This window comes from Prinia subflava, chromosome 1, assembly GCF_021018805.1.
Source record: "Prinia subflava isolate CZ2003 ecotype Zambia chromosome 1, Cam_Psub_1.2, whole genome shotgun sequence".
Taxonomy (NCBI): Eukaryota; Metazoa; Chordata; class Aves; order Passeriformes; family Cisticolidae; genus Prinia; species Prinia subflava.
This window is the reverse complement of record NC_086247.1, coordinates 61,662,954-61,689,850: the sequence shown is the minus strand read 5'-3', so window position 1 is coordinate 61,689,850 and position 26,897 is coordinate 61,662,954. Positions and strand designations below refer to the sequence as shown.

Genomic DNA, 26,897 nt, shown 5'->3' with positions numbered 1-26,897 from the left:
TTTATTCAACAACAAAAGTCAACACAAAGAAAAGATATAATTTTAGGTCAGAGCCATAAACATGTAACCTTAGATCCTCAGTATCAGTTTGGTAGCAGCTACACAAACACAACTGTGTTACTTCCAGTACCAGGAAGAACACATTTCACTTCTAAGCTACACACCTACAGGAGCTATCTTTCCCAGCCCTTCCTCACTCAGGAGCAAAATCGCGTTTAAAAAAGGCAAGTGCTCAGCTGCATTTAGCATAGTACCTGACCACCCTGAGGCCTTCACAACCAACTCTGCCACTAAGGTAAAAACTTCAGTGTTTGTCTCCAATCAGGACAGATACTTCAGAGATCATTTTGCATTTCACCTCTGAGTTCGAAAAAAAGATTGCATATCTTTAGATGTATCTTAAGATTTAAACCAAACTTTCAGTATTGCGTAGTCTTGATCTGAAGAGGGCCAAAACAGGGAAGGGAAGACTGCAGCACAGGCTGGGAGACCTGGACTGAAGACACTGGCTCTGAGACTTTCGGTGGCTCTGAACAGGATTTATGAGAACTGAGGTGAATGTACTGTATTCTCTTCCCCTCTGCTGTGATGAGCACATAACTGATTCATTAGGTCAACTGCTTCTGCAACAATATTAATAAAGTAGTAAATGAAGCCAAAGAGTAAACATTTTCCAGGAAAATGAAAAACAAAGAAGCTGCTACAACATGAGACACCTGTGGGTGTGTGAACACTTGTGTGGAGTTACTGCCTCTACATACCTCATATTTATAATCATCTTCCAACCTTAAAAGAAAGAAATTATAGTATTAAAATGCATTCTAAATATTACTTAAACATTAGGTTTACTCATAGTATCTAGAGCCAAAATATTTCAGTTTCCAAATTTATATCATTTACCAATACTGGATATCTTTCTCTAAGAAATAACAGTGTTTTAAATATGCTGTAAAAATCCTTATTCTGACTCTCAAAGAGACCAGTAGTACCAAAGAACATTTTTACAAATCAGCTAAAGGAGATGACTAAAATAACAGTGAGTTGGTTTTTTTCTTCCTATATTCCAACTCAGCAAAAATAAACCACACAGAACAGAAGCAGCTTGAAATTTCAATTGCCATTACTTTTTGAGTGCAGTATTTCAAAACACCTGTATCTACTATTTCCTCACAGACAAAAAGGAACAATTTACAGAAGAGGAATAAGTACAGTGGAAAGACAATATAAAATATTTTCCCATATGTCATGACTGCTACAGAAAAATAGATTAAAAAATCTCTTGATTTCCTGTGCAGGTAGTACTCTCACCTTGCTTTCTTCTTCAATGGGGCTAGAAAATGAAAAAGAATTATTAGCAACATCACAAGGCTTGCACCGTATTACTGCAACAGAAGCATGACACAAACAGAACAGTTACTGGCCGTGAAGCAGCTGTGGTTTCTGTAAAGGGCAGGATTCAGCAGCAGATGGCACACATCTTAGAAACCAGCAGGCATCCTTGATGGAAAGTCTGTGGGAGACTTGTGCCCTAAAGGCTTTGCAGGGTACCCCACAGGATCTGTGTTCAGGCCGCTGAATCCCACACCAGAAGGTTGTGTGGAATAAACTGAGGTAGGCCTATCCCTTCCATGAAAAGAAGTTACAAGGTCTGCATGTGGGCTTTTTTCTGAGTGAACCTAAAAGCTGTACATACAACAGCAAAGTTTCCAACAAGAAGTTATGGAGGTTGGAATATCTGAACATCTCATCTGTATCAGTGTATAAGCACAAGGAAAGAGGGAGGGAAAGCTCAGCAAAACAAGGCAGTCTGAAACAGTAACTATGCTTCAGAGAAGCAGCTACTGCATGGTACATAACTTAGCACTTCTTAAGCACTTATCAACACTCTTGTTCCAGGATAAGCAACAGGACATGTAGTAATTCTCAGGACAAGTGACATCTTTGGCCCTACAAGAGAAGGCCGAAAGACTTGTGTTGCCATGTTAACCTGCTCCCATGAATGCCATTAACTCACGCTGGTGAAGCTGTTCATGTCCCTTTCTTGCACACTAGCACATGTGTGCTAGTGGCCCTTCTTAGTTATAACCCCAAACTCATTCTCACTGTCAGAAGAGTTTTGACATTTGCCAACATGATCTAGTCTAAAGCTACTTACTGCTGCTAACCCAGTAACCATGATTTTCTTCTGAATAATCAGGAGTTTTATTGGAGTTCACTTGATGTTGACCTTATCACTTAACCAGAGCAAACCTTTATATTGAAAGGCACAACACTTTTGCAGATAGCTTCCCTCTTGTCCATTTCTCCAGAGTTTCATATCCTGTAGGACTGGGTGGCATCACTCTTTTTGATGTCCCAGAGTGATATTTGACTATGTCTTCCACTTCTACAGAAGTCTGCTGACTTGACTAATATCAGTTTACTCTGAATTGAGAATTACTGAGCTAATTACTGGGTCACATTCCCTCTTTGAAAAGATTTCTGCCACCTTGTTTTGCAGACCAGCATTCAAAAGTACAAGCCACAGAAGCTACCAATGATTTAAAAAAAAAAAAATTTAAAAAAAGAAAAGAAAAAAAAAAAAAAAGAAAAAAAGCAGTGCTGTGGTAGACTCCTACAGCAGGATTCACGCTGACAAATTCTGTTGATCTATGCAATCTTCACCCACTTCAGTCAAACCCACCTTCCTTGTGTTATTAACACTAGGGTCAAGAGGTAGCAAGGAGGTATTCCTCCAGAGGGACATCATTAAGGATCTACAGCACACCTACAGTAACAAAAGATGTAACTCAGCCATACTGTATGAGGGAAGATGCTGGGTTTATGTCTGGGTTTGGTTTCCATCACTTGTTCCAATGGATTTGCTAAAGGACAGTAATTTCCACCTTCACCAGTGATTCAGCATGTAAGTCTCCTGATGATGGAAATGAGGTGGAGGAGACTTTATCAGCTTATTCAGAGAAAGCCACCAAGTACCATTTTTCCGTACTTTTTTACTTTCCTTGATGAGCAAATTCCTGCAGTTATCATAAATACCTCCAGAACCAAGAAGTTAAAAAATATCTAAGGAAGACTGGAAGTCTGGAAATTTCCTTCTTTCATCACTTCAAAATCACAAAAACCAGAAAAATCTCTGGAAACATTTTGTGGTATTACAAGTTGAATGTTTTACATCAGTCAAACCCTTTGAGTTCAACTAGTGAGTCAAATTAGGCCAAATATGAATTATATCAAATCTACTATATTCAAGAAATTCAGACTTACGTGAGGGAGCCGGTATTACATAACCTCCAATCTAAAAATAGAAAAAGTTTCATATTAGACTTTCTGATTGAAATTTCGTAACAGCCTCTACTGCAACTGCCTTTAGGAAAGGAACAAGTACTTTTATTTATGCAAAAAAAATTAAATTGTATTTAAGTAAATGAACTAAATGCCTCTCAAACAGATAAAGAATCCTTTAAATATAAATGAAATTTGAGAAAAAATTTGCTTACATTTTAAAAACTTTAAGTTGCAAAAACTAAAAATTATTGCAGTTAAAGTAATAAAATTTCTGAACCACTGAATTCATACTGAAAGATTTTGAATTTAAAAGATCTAAAACTTTGAAAATATAAAGCTTTGGTTTTTTCTAGATGAATTTCAATACTACTGTTCTCTTCCCTAGAATTTTCAGGGCAACTTAAAGGTAAGCCTTATTTCAACTCACTACACATCCTAGAAACACACAGAAATTTAACAAGCTTTGCCAGCAGTACTTTAAAATTTTACTCTATTAAACATAAATGCACTCATAAAAGGCACATTAACAAATACTTTACATTTACTTCCAATTACCTGATACATTTTTAATCCTTCACTCATCTCTAGCTCTCCTGCTATCTGTTTGAAAAATGCAACTTTGCATATTTTCGTATCTGTTGGTTTTCTCCTCATTTTATCTGGAAATTCTTTAGTCTGTAAACAAAACCAGCTTGAAAAGGTTAATATCAATATTTATCACAATATTAAAAAATTTACACATTTCACCTTCTGGATAAGCTTCCAAAAGACTGGTAAACATTGATTTGAACATTATGAGCTAATTTCTTCTCTGTAACATATGTAATCAAATTTTAGAGTTACTAAAGCAGTCTTCCAAACAAAAAAATGGATACCATGCAAAGCTTGATACCAAAAGGAAACACCCTCTATAGCATATCCAGCAATGCTATGAACATACTGGGGAATAAAAAACAATTACATTGTTTTTGGAACCTGATCCTGAAAGCAATTTGAACACTTAGGAACAGACTTTGGACCTGAAACAGACAGGCAGCCCTGGACTGCACTGCTTCAACAGCCCACAGCACCAATTCTTCATGATCAACAAGAGCTCTTGATGTTGGTCTGACCCAGGGGGAGTCCACCATATAGTACTGGCAATTTATCATACGGGGGTTTAAACTTCAAACGATCTACTTATTTGGAAAAAAAAAAGGGGGGGGAGTACCATAAAGAAATTTTTATCAAAATGCACCAAAATTACTCACAATGTATTGTCTTCTGTGTTTATACCCAGTAAGATGTTCTATCATAGGTCCCACCTCTGCCTTACACCCACACAGCCTGCACTCGTAACGTGGGGTTTTTCTTCCTATAAATCTGATTTCAACCACATGTTCTAAACCTGTAAAAGCAAGAGTTACAAGTATCTCTGTTTTACTACAGGCTACTGAAACAAAGGTATTCTTTTCAATGCTGCTCATTAAATTCAAAATTAATCTATGAAATTATTCCATTTTCAGAATTTGACACTCCCTCAGGATCACTTCAACGCTTCTTTGGACTTATTACTCACATCAGCTAAATTTATCTCTTTACAATGTCTTATTCTGAAAGGAAATACACCATCTATGGCAGATTTCCAAGCCCACCAAAAATATTTCATGCACCTTTACTCTTGTCTGGGATATTTTTTCAAGAAACTAAGAAAGAGAATGAGAATAGGAAATGCCCTACAAATGTCTGGATTTAAAAACTGCACTTGAAATACTTAGTCAAACATAATTTGGACAGTATCTGAGTAAAAGATGTAGGAAAGACATTAATCACTTCATAAAACTGAATCTTTCATAATCTGAAAAAGTTCCATAAACTATTAAGAATTACAAGAATGAAAATGGGATTCTTCTTCATTTTTCCTTGAAATTACTGAGACAATTGCTTAAAAATATTCAGAAATCTTTAAGTTTGAGCAGCTTCTTACCTAGCATAAAAAGTCTTCTTCTGAAACGCTTGAACATAATAAATTTAAGAGCAGTTTAAAACAAATAGGAATATCCTGCAGCTGTTTCCTTATGTCATAATTTCCAGTGCTCTGTATTCGTGATGGGTTGATCCCAGCCAGCAGCCAAGTACCACATTGCTGCTTGTTCACTCCCATCCACACCCCTCAGCAGGGTGGGGAGAACACAGGAAGAACAAAAGCTACAAAACTCACGGACTTAAAGACAGTTTAACGAATTAAGGAAAGAAGGATTTAAAAACCCCCAAACTGACCAACATGCAAAAACCCATCGCTCACTTCCCCACAACCAGACCAATACCAACCTACAGTCTTCTGAACACCCACCTTGGAAGTCAAACCCTGCTTCCCGTCCCTTTTTCTTTCTTTCCCTCACAGTGTGATTACCGAGCATAACATTATGTGGTACAGAATATCCTCTGTGCCAGTTTGGGTCAACTGCCCTGGATGTGCCACCTCCCAGTCTCCTGCCCACCCCCAGCTCATTCAAGGGGGGAGGACCCAGAGTAACAAAACAGTCTTGATGCAGGTGCACTACTGGGACACAAGAAAAACCACTGGGGTGTCATCAAAACTGCTTCACTCACAAATCCAAAACACACAGGCTCCTATGAAGGAATGCAACTCCATCTCATACCTGCTACAGTATCATACTGCTAAATCTTAACTCTGAAAATAAACTATCACCAAGTGAACTGAAAGTGTTCTTGAACCAAAGTGTTTTCTATTGAAATGCTTATAGTAAAGTATTAATATTAAAAAAAACCTAGCAATTTATTATGTGGAGTAACCACATGACAATGCACTAAACAGAGACATTTTCTGCTAATACTAGGAAATTTGCTACTTAGGCCTTCATCAGAGAACCTACTTCTCTAGGCCACCATGACACACTTAGAACACTAAGACCACTGACAAGCAGCCTTGCTTCTCTCCCAAGGGTTGCCTAATCTAACAGTTAGAAAGCATTAAAATTCATCTCACTACTTCCAGTATAGCAAAGGACAGTGAGGAAAAATATCTCACTAAGTAGAAACATCTGTATATCCCACCAAACAGAAAGCCACAAAGAACCACGAGTCACCAGTGGCACGAAGTCCAGCTGGAGGCCAGAAGATAGCAGTGCACCCCAGGGATCAGTACTGGGTCCAGCCCTGCTCAAAACCTTCATTAATGATCTGGAAAACGATGGAGAGCATAACTTCAGCAAGGCTGATGATGACACATAACTGAGAGGGATGCCCAATACACCAGGGGTTTGTGCTGCCATCCAGAGGGACCCCGAGTGACTGGAGCTGGGCTGACAGGAAGCTCAGGCAGATCAACAAGGGGACGTGCCAAGTCCTGCATCCAGAGAAGAACAACCCCAGGCACCAGGGCATGCAGGGGGTTGGCTAGCCAGGAAACACATTGGCAGGAAAAGACCTAGTGGACACCAAGCTGAAGATAAGCCAGCAAAGACTGATGGTATCCTGGGCTGCACAAGGAGTGCTGACAGCAGTCTCCACTGAGCACCAGTAGGGCCGTTCCTGGAGTGCTGTGTCATGTTCTGGACTGCCAAGTACAAGAGACATGGGCATATGAAGGGCCATGAAAATGACAACGCTACTAGAGCATCTCTCCTATGAGAAAAGGCTGAGAAAACTGGAACTGTTCAGCCTGAAGAGCAAAGGCTCAGGGGGATCTCATCACTGTGTATAAATACTTGAGGTGAGGGTGCAAAGAGGGAGCTGTTTTCAGTGGTGCCCAGTGCCAGGACAAGACGCAATGGCACATCTGAAGCAGGAGATACTGTCTGAACATCAAGAAATGCACTCTGACTGCGAGGGTGACTGAGTACTGGAACAGATTTCCCTGAGAGACTAGTTTTTTACATTGGAGATACTCAAAAGCCATTTTTTAGACAGTGTCCCAGACAGCCTCCTCTGGGACTTGAGTAGTGGTTATGATCAGCCTAGGCCCCTTCCAACCTCAACTATTCCATGATCTGGAAAAAGCCTCTTTACTTAAATGGCTCCTTCAGGAACAAGTTATCAGTTAAGGAGGCCTTTATAACATCCAACGCAATAAATTAAAATTTAAATGGTATGGGACAGATAAGTTATTAAATACATTGACAGAAAATAAAACAGTAACTAAAATCTCATCTTTTATTTCAGAAGAAAGCCATTTGATAACAAATTCAAAGGCATACAATTTATAAAACAAAAAACCGTACCAATTAGAGGTTCTTCTCTTCTGGGATCATTCATATAATCCTTCAGACAGTTTACGTACTCTGTGAATGATGTCTTCACTGGAGTGAAAAAAAGGCACATAAAGAGACATTACACATTACATAGTTTACACATAATATCTGTGATCTTAAAGGAATTTCTAATGGGAGACTTTAATGGTGACAAAATTCATTTGCACTCTGAAATGCATAAGGAAAATAGGCAAGACTTCAGTCTCCCAAGAAGTCCAACACTTTGTCTTCCATAACAATTTTATACACAAGGATTTAATGTCTTCAAGAAAAGAACCAAATAAGTGAAACAAGACTTCTAACACGATTCAGCTTACTGAGGAAAGACACCAAGTTCACATTCATAGCATGTCCCAGACTGTGTCAGTTCTCATGAAAAAAAGAAAAGCCACTCATCTCCTCCTTCTCCCCTTAAAACGCTAATACTCATACAGCATTCTGGGACTGAAGTTCAAGAATTAGATTGCTTTAAGGCTTACAAAGAACACAACCTTCCCTAATACAGCAAATACCTTTTGAGCTCTGGGTAGCCCAAAGGCTGCACAGACACAGTATATTCCTGAGTCTAAACTAGCAGTGTTTCTATCAGGGCTCTGTCTTGCTCCTCACTGAGTTTTAATAGCCTGGGTTTTGCACTGCCTAAAACACCTCTAAGGCATTCCTACTCAGCTTAGAACACCAGCGGAGTTCAGCTAAATACACCTGCAAAACAATCTCAAAGTGGCATTAAGAGTATTCAAATGTTGGACATTATAGAAGACTGTGAAGAAGTGTTAAAATACATATTTTTAATCTGTAAAAAAAGTCTAGAACTAGAACTCATCTACCTAATTACATATAACTGACCAATGAATTAACACTGCTAGTTTCTTGAAATTGGAGCAAATAAGTAGAAATACCACAAACACTGAAGTGTTACCGTATTCTTTCCCGCTAGGATGTCAGGTTATGGCTACAAAAACCCCAACCACAACTTCACAAGAAGAGGGAATTCATTCATTCTTAAATATTCATTCCATTGGAAATATGCCTGTGCTGCCGTCAAGTCAAACTCCAGAAGTGCTCACAAAGAAAAACTTCACTAAGTTTTCAGATGAAAAACCTCTTGCAATTTAACAGTGCTACAAAATACCTCAAGGGACAGCTCCTAGCACAGCAACAATCTGGCTCATTCCCAACTAAGAGTTCACAGTCTTTTTAAAATCTTTCTGTGTTTTGGTTGGGGTTTTTTGTTGCCTCAGGTGGCATGCACCAGTAGCATGTGACAGAGTCAACATGTAACAAGTTGGTGCCACATAATTCATCTCCATGGACAGACTTTTATCAACACTTAATGCATGCATTTGTGTGCCTGTGCAGCAGTTCAGTGTCAGCTGGTTATTCCCAAGGTGACAGACAAAGGCAAGTGATCTTTCAGACTTAATATAGAAAGATGCAAGCAGAAAAAAGTTAAAGGTCTCATCAAGGTCATGGCCATTTTCTTCTTGTTTCCTAACATACAGCTACTCTTGTCATAGCATCACCTTAATAGCACACAAGCCATGCACTTCTTGCTTGGGTTTATATGCTATGTTGGTTTATATGCTTTTGGTTTGTCATACTTTCACTGTACACTGAGCATGCTGCAATATTACTAAATGAAAACTTCACCAACTAAAAAAATACTAGCTAGATTCACTACAATATTGTTGGATGACCATGAAGACAAACTGTGTCTCAAGTTTGAAAGTGTTTCTGTATAATACTTGCAGCTTCATATTCTCCTAAGGTATTTTTTTAGATAAATTAACCAGTGCACAAAAGAAAAAAGCAATGGTTCAAATGTCTGGCAGCTTGCATTGCTTCTTTCTAGAACATAATCAAAACCCCTGCTTTAGTCACCACTGAAATTAAACAACTGATTTCAAAGTTGCATCTGAAAAACCATCATTTATATTCAGCTACCTTGTCTGAGCACTCGATGCCTCACAGGAAACTGAGCTGAAGAACCTAGAATAAGAGTTTGACAGTCAGATTACTTCTTCACATTTGCTTTCATTAAGTACTTAGCAGATCACTGAAATATGTTACAGAATTGAACAGTTATCTACATTTTGACATTTAATACAGGATCAATATTCCATCTTGATAGTTTTCTTTTTTAACTTCATTGCTCCAAGTCTCCCATTCCACTCCCCTTCCCCACCAACACAAAATGTCAAACACACAAATGTCACAGAAACCCATAATACTCCATTCTTATTTGATTTTTAAGTGCTTTTCATACTGGATACTGATTTTAATTTTAAGTATCACGCACTACAATCAATCTGTGTTCCAGGTACCCAAGAAAAGCTTCTGGTCTAAACATTCAGAGCCTAAACATAGTCCCAGAAACAATTAATATAGTCATTAAACTACATCTTCTTTTCCATAAGGGTCTGTATCTACTCCTAATCACTCAGAGCTTCTAAGTGAATGTAAAGGTGTGCACTCACACTCCTGTTGGAATGTCTCCCTTGCCCCTCTCTCCCTCAAATCCATAGATACACACAAACCACCGTGCTTTAATGATGTTGTCAATATTTTGTAAGTCACAGCATTCAAGACTAAAATAAGGTGATACACTAATACTTATTTGATTGAAAAAGTAAAGGTATCTTATTAATTGTTTGCACATATAATTCCTAATTTTTAAGTTAAAAAGTTTTCTACAGTCATGGCAAACACAACATGCTGCAGACATATTTTTTTCCTCTTCCTGCGTAAGATAGGGAGTTAAGAGATAAGTATAAAAGCTGTATATCAAATCAAGGTTACAAACATTTTGCAAACAATTCTGCAATATTAACATAGGAAGGGGTATGGGAAAGCATATCTCCCCTGGTAACAAGAAGATCCCCAGGCATTCTGCAATTGCAACAACTACCTAAAGACAGAATTGTTCAATCAGTCTGAAGCTCAAGATTCTAGGTCCAGCATGTGTCGACAACATGGCCAAAAGTTATGATACAAATAGGTATACGCAAAAAAGTGCTCTATTTAGTTTACTTTGAGGAACAAATTGAATTTACAGAGAATTACACCAGAAGCAGTTCACAGCACATTCTACCATAACATGGTTAGAGTTAACAATCAAGCTAAAAATCAAGTTGTACCTGCTGCTATCACTGAAGCTAGCAGACTGGAGGATTTTTATTTTTATTTAAAAAAGAAAAAGCTTTAAGAAAAGATCATTGCTGCCCAAAGAAGTTTAACAAAGCAGTTTTGATCTTGAAGACTCTCCCATTCAGCAGCAGGTTTCCAGGCTAACATTTAACTCACACTTGCTAGCCACATGGTATTGTAATATTATCAGTAATTTATTTCTTAAGCATCTCAAAACCAAACCAGAACAGTATTTTCTCTAAAGCATACCAGACTGATCAATGAGCTGAAAATCAGCTGGTTTGCCAGGCTCAAAGGGAAACAAAGGGAAATATGCCTGTGCTGCCATCAAGTCAAACTCCAGAAGTGCTCACAAAGAAAAACTTCACTAAGTTTTCAGATGAAAAACCTCTTGCAATTTAACAGTGCTACAAAATACCTCAAGGGACAGCTCCTAGCACAGCAACAATCTGGCCCATTCCCAACTAAGAGTTCACAGTCTTTTTAAAATCTTTCTGTGTTTTGGTTGGGGTTTTTTGTTGCCTCAGGTGGCATGCACCAGTAGCATGTGACAGAGTCAACATGTAACAAGTTTGAAAGTCTTTCTGTAAAATACTTGTAACTTCATATTCTCCTAAGGTCTTTTTTTAGATAAATTAACCAGTGCACAAAAGAAAAAAGCGATGGTTCAAATGTCTGGCAGCTTGCATTGCTTCTTTCTAGAACATAATCAAAACCCCTGCTTTAGTCACCACTGAAATTAAACAACTGATTTCAAAGTTGCATCTGAAAAACCATCATTTATATTCAGCTACCTTGTCTGAGCACTCGATGCTTCATCGGAACTTGGATTACAGCTGCAGAATCTAGGATAGAAGTTTGACAGTCAGATTACTTCTTCACATTTGCTTTCATTAAGTACTTAGCAGATCACTGAAATATGTTACAGAATTGAACAGTTATCTACATTTTGACATTTAATACAGGATCAATATTCCATCTTGATAGTTTTCTTTTTTAACTTCATTGCTCCGAGTCTCCCATTCCACTCCCCTTCCCCACCAACACAAAATGTCAAACACACAAATGTCACAGAAACCCATAATACTCCATTCTTATTTGATTTTTAAGTGCTTTTCATACTGGATACTGATTTTAATTTTAAGTATCACGCACTACAATCAATCTGTGTTCCAGGTACCCAAGAAAAGCTTCTGGTCTAAACATTCAGAGCCTAAACATAGTCCCAGACACAATTAATATAGTCATTAAACTACATCTTCTTTTCCATAGGGGTCTGTATCTACTCCTAATCACTCAGAGCTTCTAAGTGAATGTAAAGGTGTGCACTCACACTCCTGTTGGAATGTCTCCCTTGCCCCTCTCTCCCTCAAATCCATAGATACACACAAACCACCGTGCTTTAATGATGTTGTCAATATTTTGTAAGTCACAGCATTCAAGACTAAAATAAGGTGATACACTAATACTTATTTGATTGAAAAAGTAAAGGTATCTTATTAATTGTTTGCACATATAATTCCTAATTTTTAAGTTAAAAAGTTTTCTACAGTCATGGCAAACACAACATGTTGAATATTTTTTTTTTCCTCAAAGGGAAACAATCAACAAAGCAGCCTCCTGGTGTTCCATAAGCAGAATCCCCCAAAGAACAAATTCCGGGGCCTACAACAATGCATCCTCAACCAGGTTACTGATGCTGGCATTCATAAAACATCCCTAGAAAATTCACAGGCAACAGTAATTTATGGGATACAACAGCTACAAGCCACAGCTTCAGCTGAGCGGGACCTTGAGAACAATGAGATACTGCACAGGCAGCTCACTGCAGAATATCTTATTCCCCATTTTCTGGGTCTTGTAAGGATAACTAATATCATCCTTCTTCAATTCAAGGGGGATGGAGGGAAAGCAGAGGGGGCCCAGCAAAATGGCTACCACAACAAACAACCCAGGGCAAATAATTTACAAGAACAGGTTTGGGAGCTGGACTTCTTTAGAGTGGTGGAGACTAAGAGGAGATATAATAGCATGGATACCTGAACAGCATCCAGCCCTGTGGTAATATGACAAAAGCATTAAAAAGTAGTAGACAGAGATAGCTGCTCCAGGTGCAAAGATTAGATATTAGGATAAAATTCCTCTTCAAACAGAGAAGCAACTACAGACTGATTAAACACAGGTAACAGACTCTCCGCCTGTGAAGATGTTCAAGGATTCAGCAAGCAAGTGATGATCCAGCAGTGGCTGTAGTCCTATTTCAATCAGGAAGTTAGGAAATCACCTAATCAGTCTCAGGAACTTTCTTCCACCTAATCGTTTATTTATTTAGTAACAACTATTTTCCAAATACTAGCTATGTACACGAACAAACGAACCCAATGAAACTCCCCAAACAACTTTTTCCTTTCAGTATTCAATTACAGAGTGCTGAACATAGGTGGAGAACAAAGACACATCTGTATTTGTATTTATAATGCAAACACATTCCTAATTACTGCCAGAAATGTAACAGCCAGTTTCAGACACTGTCCATTCAGCTACTCAGCAGCAACAAGGACGTCCCGAGCTCAGAACCAGAGACTCCTTTTGAGTATAAAAGGGAAGTGCACAGAGACGCCAGACTCCACCATGTTGAGGAACTCCCCAAGAGAAAAGTAGTAAGGGTGTTGAATACTGTTTCATCTTATACTTCTATTATTACAGCTTCTGAAACATTTTCTCTTCTAGTCTGTACATCAGAATAGAACTTTCAGGCTTCTCCTTTGAAGACTTCGCAGTAGTTATAAACCCAAAAACCACATTCTTATCCATGTTTAACAGGCCCTGAGCACAGAGAGACATGTTAAAACATATCAATTTCTTAAAATATTAAACTGAAATGTTGATCAGGTTACCGGTAAGGTCATCATGGGTGAACACAAGGCAGAATCCACAACATTTGTGTCTTCACTGGAGGAAGAACTTCTCATCAATGCTGTTTAATAACTGCAGCTTATCTTCAGACTGGATTCCTCTCCTTGACTCCATGTTTTACAGAACAACCATAACAATGCTTTCTTTACTCAAGGTGTGATTCACAGGTTTTAAGTTGAAGGATATAGATGCAGATTAGTAGAGCCAGCAGGTAAGAACATCCCTTATTGCACTTTTCATTTTTATTGCTGTAAGAGCAGGACAAGCTACCTCTGCATCATACTGTTATGCAAGAAAAATTCCACAGGCTGTACAAAAAAATTTAATTAATCCACACCTCTGTGCCATATTCATTTCACCAATAAAGCTAGGCAACCCACAAAGGGCATTAACAGAGCTCATACTCTGTATTAAGCCTCTTGCCTGAGCTAGCAGTAGTAAACCACTGCATTTTGCTACTGCCCAGTAAATGTCTGCCTATGTGCACATCGGCATGTATATCATCATCATTTAATGCCTCTCCCTCAAAGCAAAAAGCTTTCAAAACTTTTCTATTTTGGCTAATAGACTCCAAGAAAAACAAAGTAACGTTCATTCCCCTCCACTCCTTATCCCTAAACCCATGGGCAACTGCCTTAAAAACCAGCTGAAAGAAATATTCCATCTATCCAATGAAGGAATGAAAAAAGGAATCACATGACTGAAATTTATGTACTCAACTGTGGTTTGACTTAACACTCTTAGTAAAGTCTCATAACTTCACCATCTTCTATTTTCACATCTTCCATTATGTTGTTCTCCTCTGAACTGCTGAAGAGGGAAAAAAAAAACAACCCAAAACAACCCAAGATATCCAGTTCTGTCATTACCACAAAAATAGCTTGTGGATAGTTTTCCCATATGGCAACTCACATGGTAATGTGATGAAGAAAGATGCCTTTCTTACAGGAAGTGGAACTCCTGCAAAAACAGATGCTTTTCCTCACTTAATTGACTTCCAAGCCAACATGACTGTACAGTCACACAGGTTACATACACTCACCATTTCTGGATTATCAAGCAACTTTTGATGGGTTCAGAAAGGATACATGGCATATCCCTTTTGGAAACCCTTAGAATCCAAATACTGTGTCTTTTTAAATTTTGGTTTACAAATGGCAGGTGTTTGGTTTACAAGGGAGGTGTTCTCCCTACTGACAAAAGAACTTTTTAAAATTCTGCAGCAAGGAAGAAGATGCAGACGTTGGTGTAAAACATCCTAAATATGTCAAGCCTCATCCTCTGAAGTACCTGTTCCTTTTTAGACAGTGTACAGAACTATTTCCAAGAACAATCATCCCTCACTTTCACTTTTTTCCTGGTTCTTTGAACTCCAGCTCTGTGAACATGCTGTCACATTTCAATCTTACTGGAACATTTGATAGCATGAACATTAGAACAAGATTGCAGATTCAGCAACAGTAACAAAAGCATCTCATTAATCTAGATACTGAAATAAAATTAGATTCATACCTTACATAGTGCACCTAATTTAAGAAGAGCCATACTTTCTATGCTCATTCACAAAACTTTACTACTGAATTTAAAAAGTTTTGTTCGTGCTTACTTCATAGGTCTACAAACAGTAAAAAAATCAGCTATTTAAAATGAAACAGTAAAGGCTGGACAAATTCATTATTTATTCTTTTGTATCAGGAACAGAGCACAATGAATTTACTGGATCTGCTGGACCTTGAAGGAGAATTGTTTATATAATTGGTAATATGTCCGTGGGGGAGTTCTAAAAGTTCTATATACATATCGACTATATAATTCTGCATTGCAGTTCCCAACACCTCTGAAAAGTTACCTAAGAAAAAAGCTTCTCTACTAGTTAAAAAACTCAAAGCAGCACAACTGAAACATGCAAATAAATTTCATCAGGTCAAATTTCAGCCTCTTTGGACAGTGAAACCCTTTTAGTAGCTTCCAAATTGACCTTCCAAATCTTGATCTTCAGTGATGCAGAATGTAATAGAGTAGAATAAAGGAGACACCAATAGTATTAATGATAATTTTCCATTAGAAGTAAGTTTCTGAACACTTCAAGATGATTGCCGAGGCAGAGAACTTTCTGGATGAAAGCACATCTTGCAGTGCTTCTGACATGTGGTATCCTGTGATGTTGGAACTCCCCCAGAGGTTACAGCTAACTTGCTTACCAAAGCTTCTAGATTCTTCACTTTAATAATAACACATTTTGACTTCTTGCTCTGCAGGATACATCCCAGTTGAAAGATTCCAAGTCATGACATTTCCAAAGATGCAGTATTTGTAGCATGCACACACTCTTAAGCCATGGAATAAGTCTTAATTCTCGATGGAACACTGAGACTTTAGAACATGCAGTACTGTTTTCTAAAGCTGTAGGTCTTTGCAAAAGGCTCCTTGCACTGCACCACTCTTTTCACAGTCTTGTTGCCACAACTTCTGTTCTCTTACTGAAGTCACACTTTCTGCCACATGCATCCCATACATTATTCCTCCAAAACCAGATTTTATGATCTTTTATGATCTCTTCAATTAATGAGTATTACTTTTAACGATCACTTCTGACACGGAATTCAAAGAAATCCATAGAAAAGTGTATTCCACTAAAAGCCCTTGACCAGAGCCACTCAAATCTGTTCTTGTTGCTGAGGTGTAAATAGAGTTTTGTAGCGCTTGAATCCAGTGGACTTTAAGAAGACTTGAAAGTTTTCAAAACTCTTCAAATTCTGTCAGAGATCTTCATTACCATGTAGCAGTCATGGCTGCTGAGGCGAAATCTCATAACTCTTCTCACACTTAAATTCTTCAGGGTTCAGTAAGCGGGGAGCTCAGCCTGCAGCATTTCCCTCAGTACAGGACTGACACCATCACTCTTCCCTGTGCAGATGTGCATTTTCAGGCACCTTTGATCAACTTGGTTCAAAGAGGCTGAGAGTTTCAAAAGACACTGGGGAGCAGATGATAGACGTGGAATGTAAGCTGTGTTTCCTGGGAGAACAGGCTAAGAAGATAAAGCAGAAGTGAAAGGCTTGTTTCTTGTGTGACTGGCTCTATAACCATTTTGCTTTTTAATAATCTCATTGATTTTTACCAATATTCCCACATCTGCTTATGCCTCCACTTCCCATATGTCATCATAGGTAGCTTTACAAGATTTTGTTTTCCACTGTGAACTGAGTATACACCAGATTTTTAACCTTTCACCACAACTCTTACTTTCATTGACCTATGACAGTCAGGATTCACATTCTCAGTTTCTGGGGGAAAAGACACCCCAACAACTGAATTTACCTTGAATACATCTTTGCTCCTCCAAGTCCACTACAATAAAGAGAGGCAGAACATTCCTGTGATGCACTCACAGAGCTGCATCTGCAACAGTGCTGTGTTAGCCTGCTGACTTAGCTTCTTAGCATTCTGCCTGAAGCTCAGCAGTGAGTGTATCCAGCTGACAGACAACTGACAGTTTAGCCTGGGAAGCTGAGAAACTAAAACACTGACTATACATCTCTCCACTAGACAGATATATAAATATTTATATGTGAAAAGGCATAGGTAAGGTTTCATACTCTAAAACAATTCTTTGCTCAGCAGTTCACTAGACAGAAATCTCAGATGAAGGTTCAGCATATTGAGAGAAACACAGTTACAGACATATAAATCACAGATGCAAATACATGAACTGTTAGAAAAGCAAGAAAACAGCAAATCCCCAAGCAATATCTATCCTAAGAGGCTGGAAAAAAAGTATACTTACAATAGGAAGCCCTGCGTTTCATGGTTTCCTCTTGCTTTAATTATGAAGATGCAAGTCATCCCAAAATAAAATAAGAAAAAGAAATTAATGTGCTGCATCATTTGAAGGAAAATCCCAGCACTTCTGGAAAAGCCTTTGTAATGAATTGTATTACAGGTTAAATCTTCCACTGTCAAATAGGAAAAAACAGCATTTATGATTTTCTGCAAAAACTGGAAGCACTGACAAAGCTGTACTTACAGTTGACACAAGGTTACTTTCAAGAAAGCTCTGTTACTTCATGAAGTTTTAAGAGGTGATTATGGCTTGAAACAGAACATCTGAAGGATGCCAGGAAAACCTAAAGTATGATTACAGCTCCTAAGTGTAACTACAGAGGGTGTAGTTCCAACAACAACAAGAAAAAAAAATCTTACCCCAAAAGGAAAAAATAACTAAAAGCAGCTTCCCCACCATTTGGAGTAGATTTGTTAAACTTTAAGGCTATCCAAATCTCAGGAAAGATCATTCATATCATGAAGAACAGCAAAAGTGTCTTTCACTGGCTGAATCCACAACAGATGATTGCTTTTTGGCAGAATCTAAAGAAAAGAGGAACTTAAATTTTCTTTTCATAACTAAAGCAATTCTGACTCATTTTGAGAATTTTCTGGGAAGTAAACATAAACTTTTCATTCATAAAGGAATGGAACAATAAGTGTGATCATTCTACCACTACAGCAGCTGTCTGTCCCGAGCAGCCCATGGAGTTAAGTGCTGTATTTTCAATGTCCAGTGGCATGGAAGAGATGCTGGACATGGGTCTGACAATTCAATAGGAAGCAAGACTGATACAACAGTTAATTGTCTAAGAAGCCAAGTAGCTGTACTTCCATGGCAGTTATAAGATAAAGAAGTTACCCAGGTCCCGGTATTACCACAGGCAGTGGATGGCTTTGTACAAACTCAGCAGGATTTCATAAGCTTAGAAATAGAGACACAGTGTTCCTTGCAGCAATGCTGTTCCACGTGCTTTTGTTATTCATTCTCCAGTTTTACAACAAACAGCTGCTAATATCAAGTTTTTCAGACAAGTGCAGAAAACATTAGCAACTGTGAGCTGCTGCTCAAAGAGGATTTCCTCCTGACTATTTTCAGACAATGAACTTTGACTGCAGTTGGGTTACAGCTTTTGTTAATATCTGAAATGCAGTTTCACAACTGGAGCTAAAGGGTCCATTTGACTTGTGATCCCTGCTACCAGACCAGGAATTAAGATTCTCACACATTAGGTAAGACACTTATTGTCTGTTCTGGTTCAGAGATTGCAACAGCTGTTTTTGAGCTAAGACTATGAAAAGTTAGAGTAACTTTTAGCAAAGTGTCTAACTTTGAGAAGCCAAAACTCAAAAACTACTGTTTTTAAGGGCTCAAACCTTCCGAGCACATCGAAATCTGTACGAGCTACTGCATAAAGTAGTTTACCACACAATTTGAGTTCACGGGTTATCTAACAGAACAGTTTCAAGTGCATAGTTAATTATTACATGAATATAATTTAGTTTTTCTTAAACATATACAATCTTGAAATATATCAGTTAGATATACAAGGATACGCATGGAAATCCTACATATTTTAATTCTTCAAGCTCATAATAAGCAAATCAAGTTTTGGGGTTTTGTTTGTCTTCTGTTTGGGTTTCCTCTCAAAAGGAAAGCTCTACAATTAAAGTCTCTGGATCATGAAGATATGCTGCAGAACACAACAGCATTCTTTTTGAGACCAAATATAAACAATCCAACAGCAAGGTAATTTTCCTGTAACTAGCTATGTCAGCATTCCAAGTAACAACACAAATATGTCAGACTGAAATGTTTAAACAGCAGTGGTTGACTTTACTGTCACAAAATAAGACAGAAAAGTTGTCTTCACATTAGGTATTTCAACCACAGGTTTGATGCAAACAATCGGGGTAAGAGGCAGAAGAAATGAGAACACTGAAATGGCGAAGACAAAAGACTAACAGCTCTCTTCACAGATTTGAACATTCCCCGTTTCTAATGAGCCTGTGGAGTCCTGAATATAGATTTTTCTCCTTTTGGGACATGGCAGACATTTCTACCTGTCTAACTCCAGATCTGAAGGGTGGGGCGGGGGGCGGGGGGGCAAGTAAACTTCAGTCTTGAACAGAACCAGAACAATCTCCATCTGTATTCCAGATACAGTTCACAAAACAGGTAACTCTCTTTTGCTGATGCCAGACCAGCAAAGGGCTGATCAAAACACATGGAAAAAAGATGTTCTACTCTAGGATTTCCTTTCTAGCAAACTGAGCCATAAAACTAATGCACATTTACAAAACCAGAACAAATTACATAACATACCACCATATTCCAGGTATATACACAGCAGGTGTATTTTGTTTGGGGACCATTGTCCCAAAAAAACTAAATTTTTCCTCAGCTGTGGAAACAAACAAAAAGGCCAAACAAACCCATCTTTTATGCATTATATCCCCCACTACTCTCACAGGCTTGGTTAAATTAAAAGGATTAGAAAACTTATACAAATTTTGTTTTCTAAACATTTTAACATAATGGCTAAAACTAAAATTCAACTGTTTTTCAAATACCTGCCAACTCCAATTTTCAGAGCCACATCTCTGAATATTTTGGCTAATTCACTTTCTACAACTCCCCATCCCAGGAATACCTGCTCTGCAATGAAGCCACAAAACCCCATCACTGTGCAACCATAGAGGCCACACAGCATTCAATGCACAGGAGACACAGCCTTGTGTGATCATCCCAGCCACACCATCTTCTGGCCACCAGCACCTCTCTGACAAGGGACTGGCCCTGTGAACTAACAGCACTAGAAAAAATCAGAGATAAAACAAAGGAATGCAGAAACAACCTAGAGAAATATCTTATGTACCTGCTCGAAATCAGAACAACCAAACTACCCACATGGAAAAAAGAAAAACGAAAAAAGAAAAAAGAAGAAATAAAATAGCCATGTACACTGGAAGTCCACTGAAGTACTCCTACTAATCTGTCAGCCAAGGTTTTCTGTTGCTGCTATTCAAAACAATACATTTTTTACCTTGACTAGCTATAGGAAATGCAGGCCAATGAAATGAGAATTATTTCATATATGTAGCATATGTTTACATTTGTTTCCTAAAGTTTTCTTAATGACTGTCCTTCTGATGAAGGGCTTTTTCTTGCATTTCTGAAACACCTTCTCATGGCAGACAAGCACAGAGTATCTTCAACAATGCCATTTTAAAAACAAACAGGCAACTGATAGAAAAAAGGCAATTGTAAAAAATGGCTAATGGATTGGTCAGGCTAGTACTGTGGTTTAGGAAAAGAACTACTGCTTTTTGTTTTATTACGTTGTCAGAACATCCTTTGGTGTTATTTTGAACAGGAACTCCACCAGTAAGGAACAAACTAAAAGCTATTCACTATCTACACCTACACTGCATTAAAAAGAAACATAGGCTCGGGACTTTTATAGTCATTCCAAATCTAGTGGTAAAATACCCTGTAATCAATCTATGAGTTCACATCTTTTTCCACCAAAGCACACAACAGATTTCATAATTTAAAGAAAGAGACTGGAGATAACTGAAAAGAATTATGATGTGAGCTTGGAGAGTTACTCCTACAGCAATGCAGTGATGTAAGTGATCACAACTCCACACACCAGATTTCACATCAACAAAAATCCAGTTTTCAACTCTTTCCTACTCCTCTTCACTATCACCTAAAAGGCTTCAACAACACAAGAAACTTTGACAGATTTAGCCCAGCCTACATCCAAGTGTGAAACAGAAGGAAAATTATATGCAGATTTTCTAAGAAAATAAATGCTGGGTTTCCTACTTTTTAAGGGAAACCCAGCAATAATTAGATTGCTAAGAAGATTAACTAAGAAAAAAAAAAACCACAAAAGCAAAGGAATTCTTTGCATCAGCAGGAACATTTGGCAGGACACGAAAAATACAACTGTACACTTCTAGTCAATCAACAGGGAACAAGAATACACTATCCTAGGAGGAATAAAAAGGGGCTTGAGAAAGTAGAGCCACTGACTCAGATAAGAATCAGTGCTATTAAAATGATCAGCAAACAGGTAACAGAATACTATTAACCTGTCTCAATAGCAAGGAGGTGGGGAGACGCCCCTCATTTCCAAAAAAGAAAAAAGAACAGGGCACACCAACACTTGAGAAAGGCAGTTTTGCTGTTAGTCTCAAACGTTCCAGAAAGAATAAAATGTCATTAAGAAAACATCAGAACAGGCTCTTCAGTGCCACAACAACACAATCTGATGGCAGCAAAGGAGCACAGACAAATGTGTTATGTCTCACCTTTACAGACCGAGAATGTGTTGGAATTTTAAACAATCATCAGCCAATCAAAGCCAAAGGTTCAGTCACACAGCATTTGTAAAAGCCTCATCTCTAAATACACCTTCACAGAATGGTACTTAATTATTTAATGCCTTTGCTTGTTTTGTGCTTAAATCAGGTTGCTGTTATAAAGATCCTTCAAACCAACACAAGTGTCTGACTTGATGGTTATGTCTAACTCCTTCAGGAAACCAGAACTGGTGTTACTATCAAAGTAAAGAGTAAGCTCATTTTACTAAAGTACAGGTGAGTTATGTAGACCTAGAAGACAGCACGGTACTCTTACTAACTGTATCCGAAAGTAGAAAGTTGAATTCTTTCACCACCTGCGGCTCCCGTGTAATTCAAATGTTGATTTCACAATTAGCACACATTTACCTTTAAGTGTAGCTGATGATTCAAGTTACATGCTGCACAAAACAGAGTTGTGAGATCCCCACCTCATCTTTTTCTTGGAATATTTCAAGCAAATTACTGATACAAATCTACCAATAAGTTAGATACGCACTTGAAGCCGTGTGAAATCAAGTACTGAACTTGCAAGGGTCCCGGATTTATAATTAAATCTGCATATACATTTAATATGGAAAAGGTTTACCTTTCTATGCTTTGCACCACGATAGTGCGACTGAAGACTTTTAGCACACGTACAGCAAATTTTACAAACCTGAAAGAGAAAAAGTGAAGCACATCTTCAGTTATGCTATGAATATTCTGCCGCTTGTGAATTATAAGTATGAAATACATCCATTCCTACAGCGTAATCTTGTAATTCTCAAGGTCTTCTTTGGCTCAAACAGTACAGTTTGCATGACTTTTAGAAGAGCAGCTTACCACTAAAATGTCCAGAAATAGTATGTAGACCTATTCAAACAATACTTAAACACAAGTTTAAATTAATCAGGTGGTAAGAAGGTTTTAAGAGCTTCCCCTTTCTCTGCTACCAGCACTTTCTGAATTCTTAGTTTTCTAAAGTTCTCCAAGCTGGAAAGCCAGCAAAAAGTACAGTGCAATGACTAGAAGGGACCATAGGCAAAATTAGGCCCTAAAATAACTGCAACTCGGTTAATTGTTAATTCACAGCTATGTTAAAGGCATCCGAAAAACAATGGAGGAAGACACACGCATTTCATTCAGATCCACAGACACGGAGATACAATTGCAATAATTAACAGAAGACAATACAGATGTACAAATATATCTTACTACCTTTAGCTTTTAAAAAAGCAACGACTAATGCATGCTAATATTGTCTGTTTCCTTTACATACTGTCGCAGAACTTGAATGAGCCAGAATCATTCAGTGCTACACAAACACGACAGCACTGATAAATGTAACGCGTTCTGACCCGGAGCTGCACCTTTTGGAGATAAATGAGCTTTTGTGGCCGCCTATCAGAAACACTCAGCAGAGACTGGAAAGGCTGTGATTAAGAACCAACCACCGCACCCGTGAGTGCTCAAGAACAACCCGAATTCACCGAATCCTGAGAGCATTTCTCAGCTCTTCCAGGGCCGCGTTATTCCCCACATGAAGCCCCCTCGCTTCCAGGTCTGCCCCCACGGCCGGGAGCGCGTCCCCAGCCCCGCACACCTTCCAGCGCCTGCCCGCGCCGAAAATCCACCAAAGACACCCACTCACTTTGCAGTAAAATTTTTTTTTCTTAAGCTCCGGTTGGCCATCTTCTGCCTTAACTTCCTCAGGCACGGAGCTCATCCTGCACGGCCGGGAAAAAAAAATAAAAACAAAAATAAAATCAACTCTTGTTTACACGGCGCTTTACGGCGACCAGGTGGGAGCGGGGTCCACGCCTCGGGCGGACGAGCTGGGTTATTATTTTGCTATTTAAGCGCTATTGTTTCATTCTGTGCCTCAATCCACACCGTCCGCCGCCGGCGCAGCCTAGCAGCATCCGGGAGCTCGCGCCCTCCTCGCCCCCAGAGCGTGCGTCACTTCCGCCGCTGCCACAGCCGCGCCCCCAGGCCGGCGGCCATTGGCGGGCAGCCCCGCGCCGAGGCCAATGGGAAGCCAGCGTCGCGCCGCGCGCCCGGCGGCAGGCCACGCCCCCCGACAGCAGACCACGCTCCCGACAGCAGACCACGCCCACGGTAGCAGGCAACGCCCCACGGCAGCAGGCCACGCCCTCGGCAGCAGGCCACGCCCCACGGCAGCAGGCCACGCCCCACGGCAGCAGGCCACGCCCCACGGCAGCAGGCCACGCCCCTCTGCAGTAGGCCACGCCTCCGGCAGCAGGCCACGCCCCTGGGCCGGGCCGGGCTCCGCCTGGCCCGAGGGAGAGCAGCGGGAGCGGCCGGGCCGGGGCGGGGCTGGGCTGGGAGCAGGCCGGGGTGCACAGTGGGCCAGCTCAGGAGGAACCCGGGGAGGAGTTCAAGTACAGGAGCCTGGGACCAGTTCAGGGGTGATACTGGGACCAATTGAGGCCAAGAGAGGATACTGTACCCAGTTCAGACCAGGGTGGGTGCCTGGACCTGTTTAGGATGGATCTTGGGGCCGGTTCAGGCTGGGGGTGGGTAGTGGGACCAATCCAGAGCAAATACTGGGAGGGGGCCAAGGTGGATGCTGGAACAAGTCCAGAGGGGATACTGGAACCGGCTGAGGCCACGCAGTGCTGGCCCTGCTGCGAGGGGGTTCCGGGGCCCAGTATAGCAAAAGGGCAAGAAACACACGCAGCGGCAGCAGCGGCTTTAATTTAAATGCAAACATTTTATTTTAAAATGTCTCAGCTTTACGCTTCTGCCTGGTAATAAATGTAAAATATAATTTAAGAAGTACGCTTGAAAGTTCCTTCTAAAAGCAGGCTGAGGAGACAGTACAAAACACAACAGAAAAGTGCGCCGGGTTTAAACAACACGCCAGAACGTCAAATCCCCAGGTCACTGCCTGGTTTGAATCAGCCACAATATCTTTTACAGGTGTATTATTGATACACCGTGACACACAGGACACTGCTATGCACGAAGCAGCACAGCCAGTGGTTGGGTTAGTTGGTTTCCCCGGGGCTGGAGCTGTGCCTGTCTGCTGCTTCATCTCCCCACATGGGCAGCATTCGTGCCTCAGTCACATGCCCCAGTGCAGGCATTTCCTGCAAATTTAGAACATTTTCAAGTAGTGCTGGGGTGGTTGCAGTGTTCTCTCCAGAAATACACCCTCCCCAAAAAGTTTTGGGGGAATCACAAAGTGCCAGATAGGCCAAAACTGTTGGTAGAACTCCGTGCACCTGTTTGTTAATCATAGAACTGTAGAATGGTTTGGGTTAGAAGGGATTTTAAAGATTATCCTGTTCCAATCCCCCTGCCAGGGGCAGGGACACCTTCCACTCGACCAGGTTGCTAAGAGTTAATCTCATCCTCCACTGTGTTTCTTCAGGAGAAGCAGGAATGGCACTTCTAATACAGGATTGTAGGTGGAGTGTGATGTCATGTTATACCCCTGATGATGTTATTATTGGTACCTGGACATTTCTGTGACAGTCAGTCTTTTACATGGAGTCACATTAAAATGGTTGATCATTATTTGTGGTTTTAATCTCAAAATCTAAAATGGACTAATTGAAAACACTGCACTGGACATGTCATGTAATGCTTCCATACCCTTCTTAATTAAAAAAAAAAAAAATTAAATTAGAAGTGCAATTGCACAGTGAAAGAATAAACCCATGCAGAAAAAAATGAGAGAAGTGAAAAAGGAGAATATTGGTTCCTTGATTTTTTTGAGAAAGAGACCATGTCTAAAGAAAAAAGGATTTGGTGTTGTATACATACTTTGCAGCACTAAACTGTTGGTGGTAGCTGGGGGTTTCTTGGCAGTACAGACTCCTGAAGAGAGGATGCTTCACCAGCAGAGTGAACGTTTTTTCTGGTTTGGGGGCACAGCTGTTATTAGTGAGTACCTCCATTTATTAAAGAGGAGAGAGAAATGGGGGATTGCACTTCTGCCTAACACTGTTCTCTTGGCAAAACTTCTGAAGTGTGCCTAAAGTGGAAATAAAGCTGCAGACACAGAAAACAGAAAGGATGGAGACCAAAATGTACCATCCTAATGCAATCAAAAAGGTGGAAAAGCTAGAGGAGGAAAAGAGAAGAAAGTGTTCTTTGGTTTTCTTAAGAAGGAATTCGGAGGGGAGAGGGTGTGAGGAAGAACCCTTTCAGAAGAGGGAAGTTTGTTGACCATGCAGAGGAATAATCTTCTTAGCTGTGTTGAGAGTAGAAAAAAAACCTGAATACTGTTATTGAGAACTGAGATAACTTTTGCCTTTTTGAAGTTCTTTCTAGAAAAACAAAATTAAAAAGAAAAAAGAAAAAAACAACCTACAACAGTTGATGCTCGCCTCTCCTTATTTCACATTTTAAATCAACACAGGGAGGATACACATGGTCCAAAACCCTAAAAAAAAGAAAGGAAAAAAAAGAGGTTCAGATGGGAGAGCTCACACCCTCCTGTGGAACAAAATGAGGATTCTTAGACCAGAACTTCACCTGATTTTTTTTAACATAGCCTTTTAATTGCTGAAATACAATTATTAAGACTAGCCAAGCAGCTGATGTTCTCTCTGCCTTCTGCCTCATCTTTGTTTACCATAATTCTACCAGTACAAATGTGAAAAAAGAGGATGTGATTTCAGACCACAGAATTTTTAACAGTAGATGAAGAATTGATGCTGTAGTCACAGAATAATTACACCTTGATGAAAATATGTCTTTTCTGTGCCCAAAATTTGTCTTAACATTTTTTTTTACTTTCCTGCTGAACTTCCACTCAAAGAACATCTTTGCCTTAGCACAAGCCAGTGCTTGTATCTCCAGACTTTTGGATTGGTTTTTTTTAAAGTACTTTGTGTGTTTAGGATATATTTCAGCCTGTCACTGATGATTTTGTTCAGAGGCATTTCTGATGGCACGGTAGGGAAATGTGATAGTGATAAGAACATGCCAGATGTCACTGAAACATGACAAAGATCTGTTTGTCAGGGTGATAGTGCTTACAAGATTAAGCTACCTGGTGCAGCCCTCATGTATGAATCTTCTTCAGCTGGACAAAAGCCTTGTGACTACAACCTGAGCACGGCCACCTGCACAATCTCTTTC

General features: G+C 39.6%; 1 protein-coding gene across 2 annotated transcripts in view; it reads right to left on the bottom strand.

Annotated features, from left to right (window-relative positions):
* Nucleotides 1-23,778, bottom strand: part of LOC134551049 (uncharacterized) — a 29,549-nt gene extending 5,771 nt beyond the window's left edge. Inside the window, exons 1-11 of one of the 2 annotated variants that reach the window (XM_063398127.1) lie at nucleotides 23,434-23,778; nucleotides 22,390-22,458; nucleotides 17,389-17,422; nucleotides 11,480-11,530; nucleotides 9,483-9,527; nucleotides 7,509-7,586; nucleotides 4,536-4,672; nucleotides 3,841-3,960; nucleotides 3,265-3,295; nucleotides 1,309-1,330; nucleotides 762-786 (exon numbers count right to left, since the gene is read on the bottom strand). In XM_063398127.1, the coding sequence (XP_063254197.1) occupies nucleotides 762-786; nucleotides 1,309-1,330; nucleotides 3,265-3,295; nucleotides 3,841-3,960; nucleotides 4,536-4,672; nucleotides 7,509-7,586; nucleotides 9,483-9,527; nucleotides 11,480-11,530; nucleotides 17,389-17,422; nucleotides 22,390-22,458; nucleotides 23,434-23,508 (687 nt within the window). In that variant the 5' untranslated portion in view covers nucleotides 23,509-23,778. The remainder of the gene's footprint in view (nucleotides 1-761; nucleotides 787-1,308; nucleotides 1,331-3,264; nucleotides 3,296-3,840; nucleotides 3,961-4,535; nucleotides 4,673-7,508; nucleotides 7,587-9,482; nucleotides 9,528-11,479; nucleotides 11,531-17,388; nucleotides 17,423-22,389; nucleotides 22,459-23,433) is intronic. The other variant, XM_063398136.1, reaches the window with a different exon arrangement.
* Nucleotides 23,779-26,897: the final 3,119 nt, after the last annotated feature.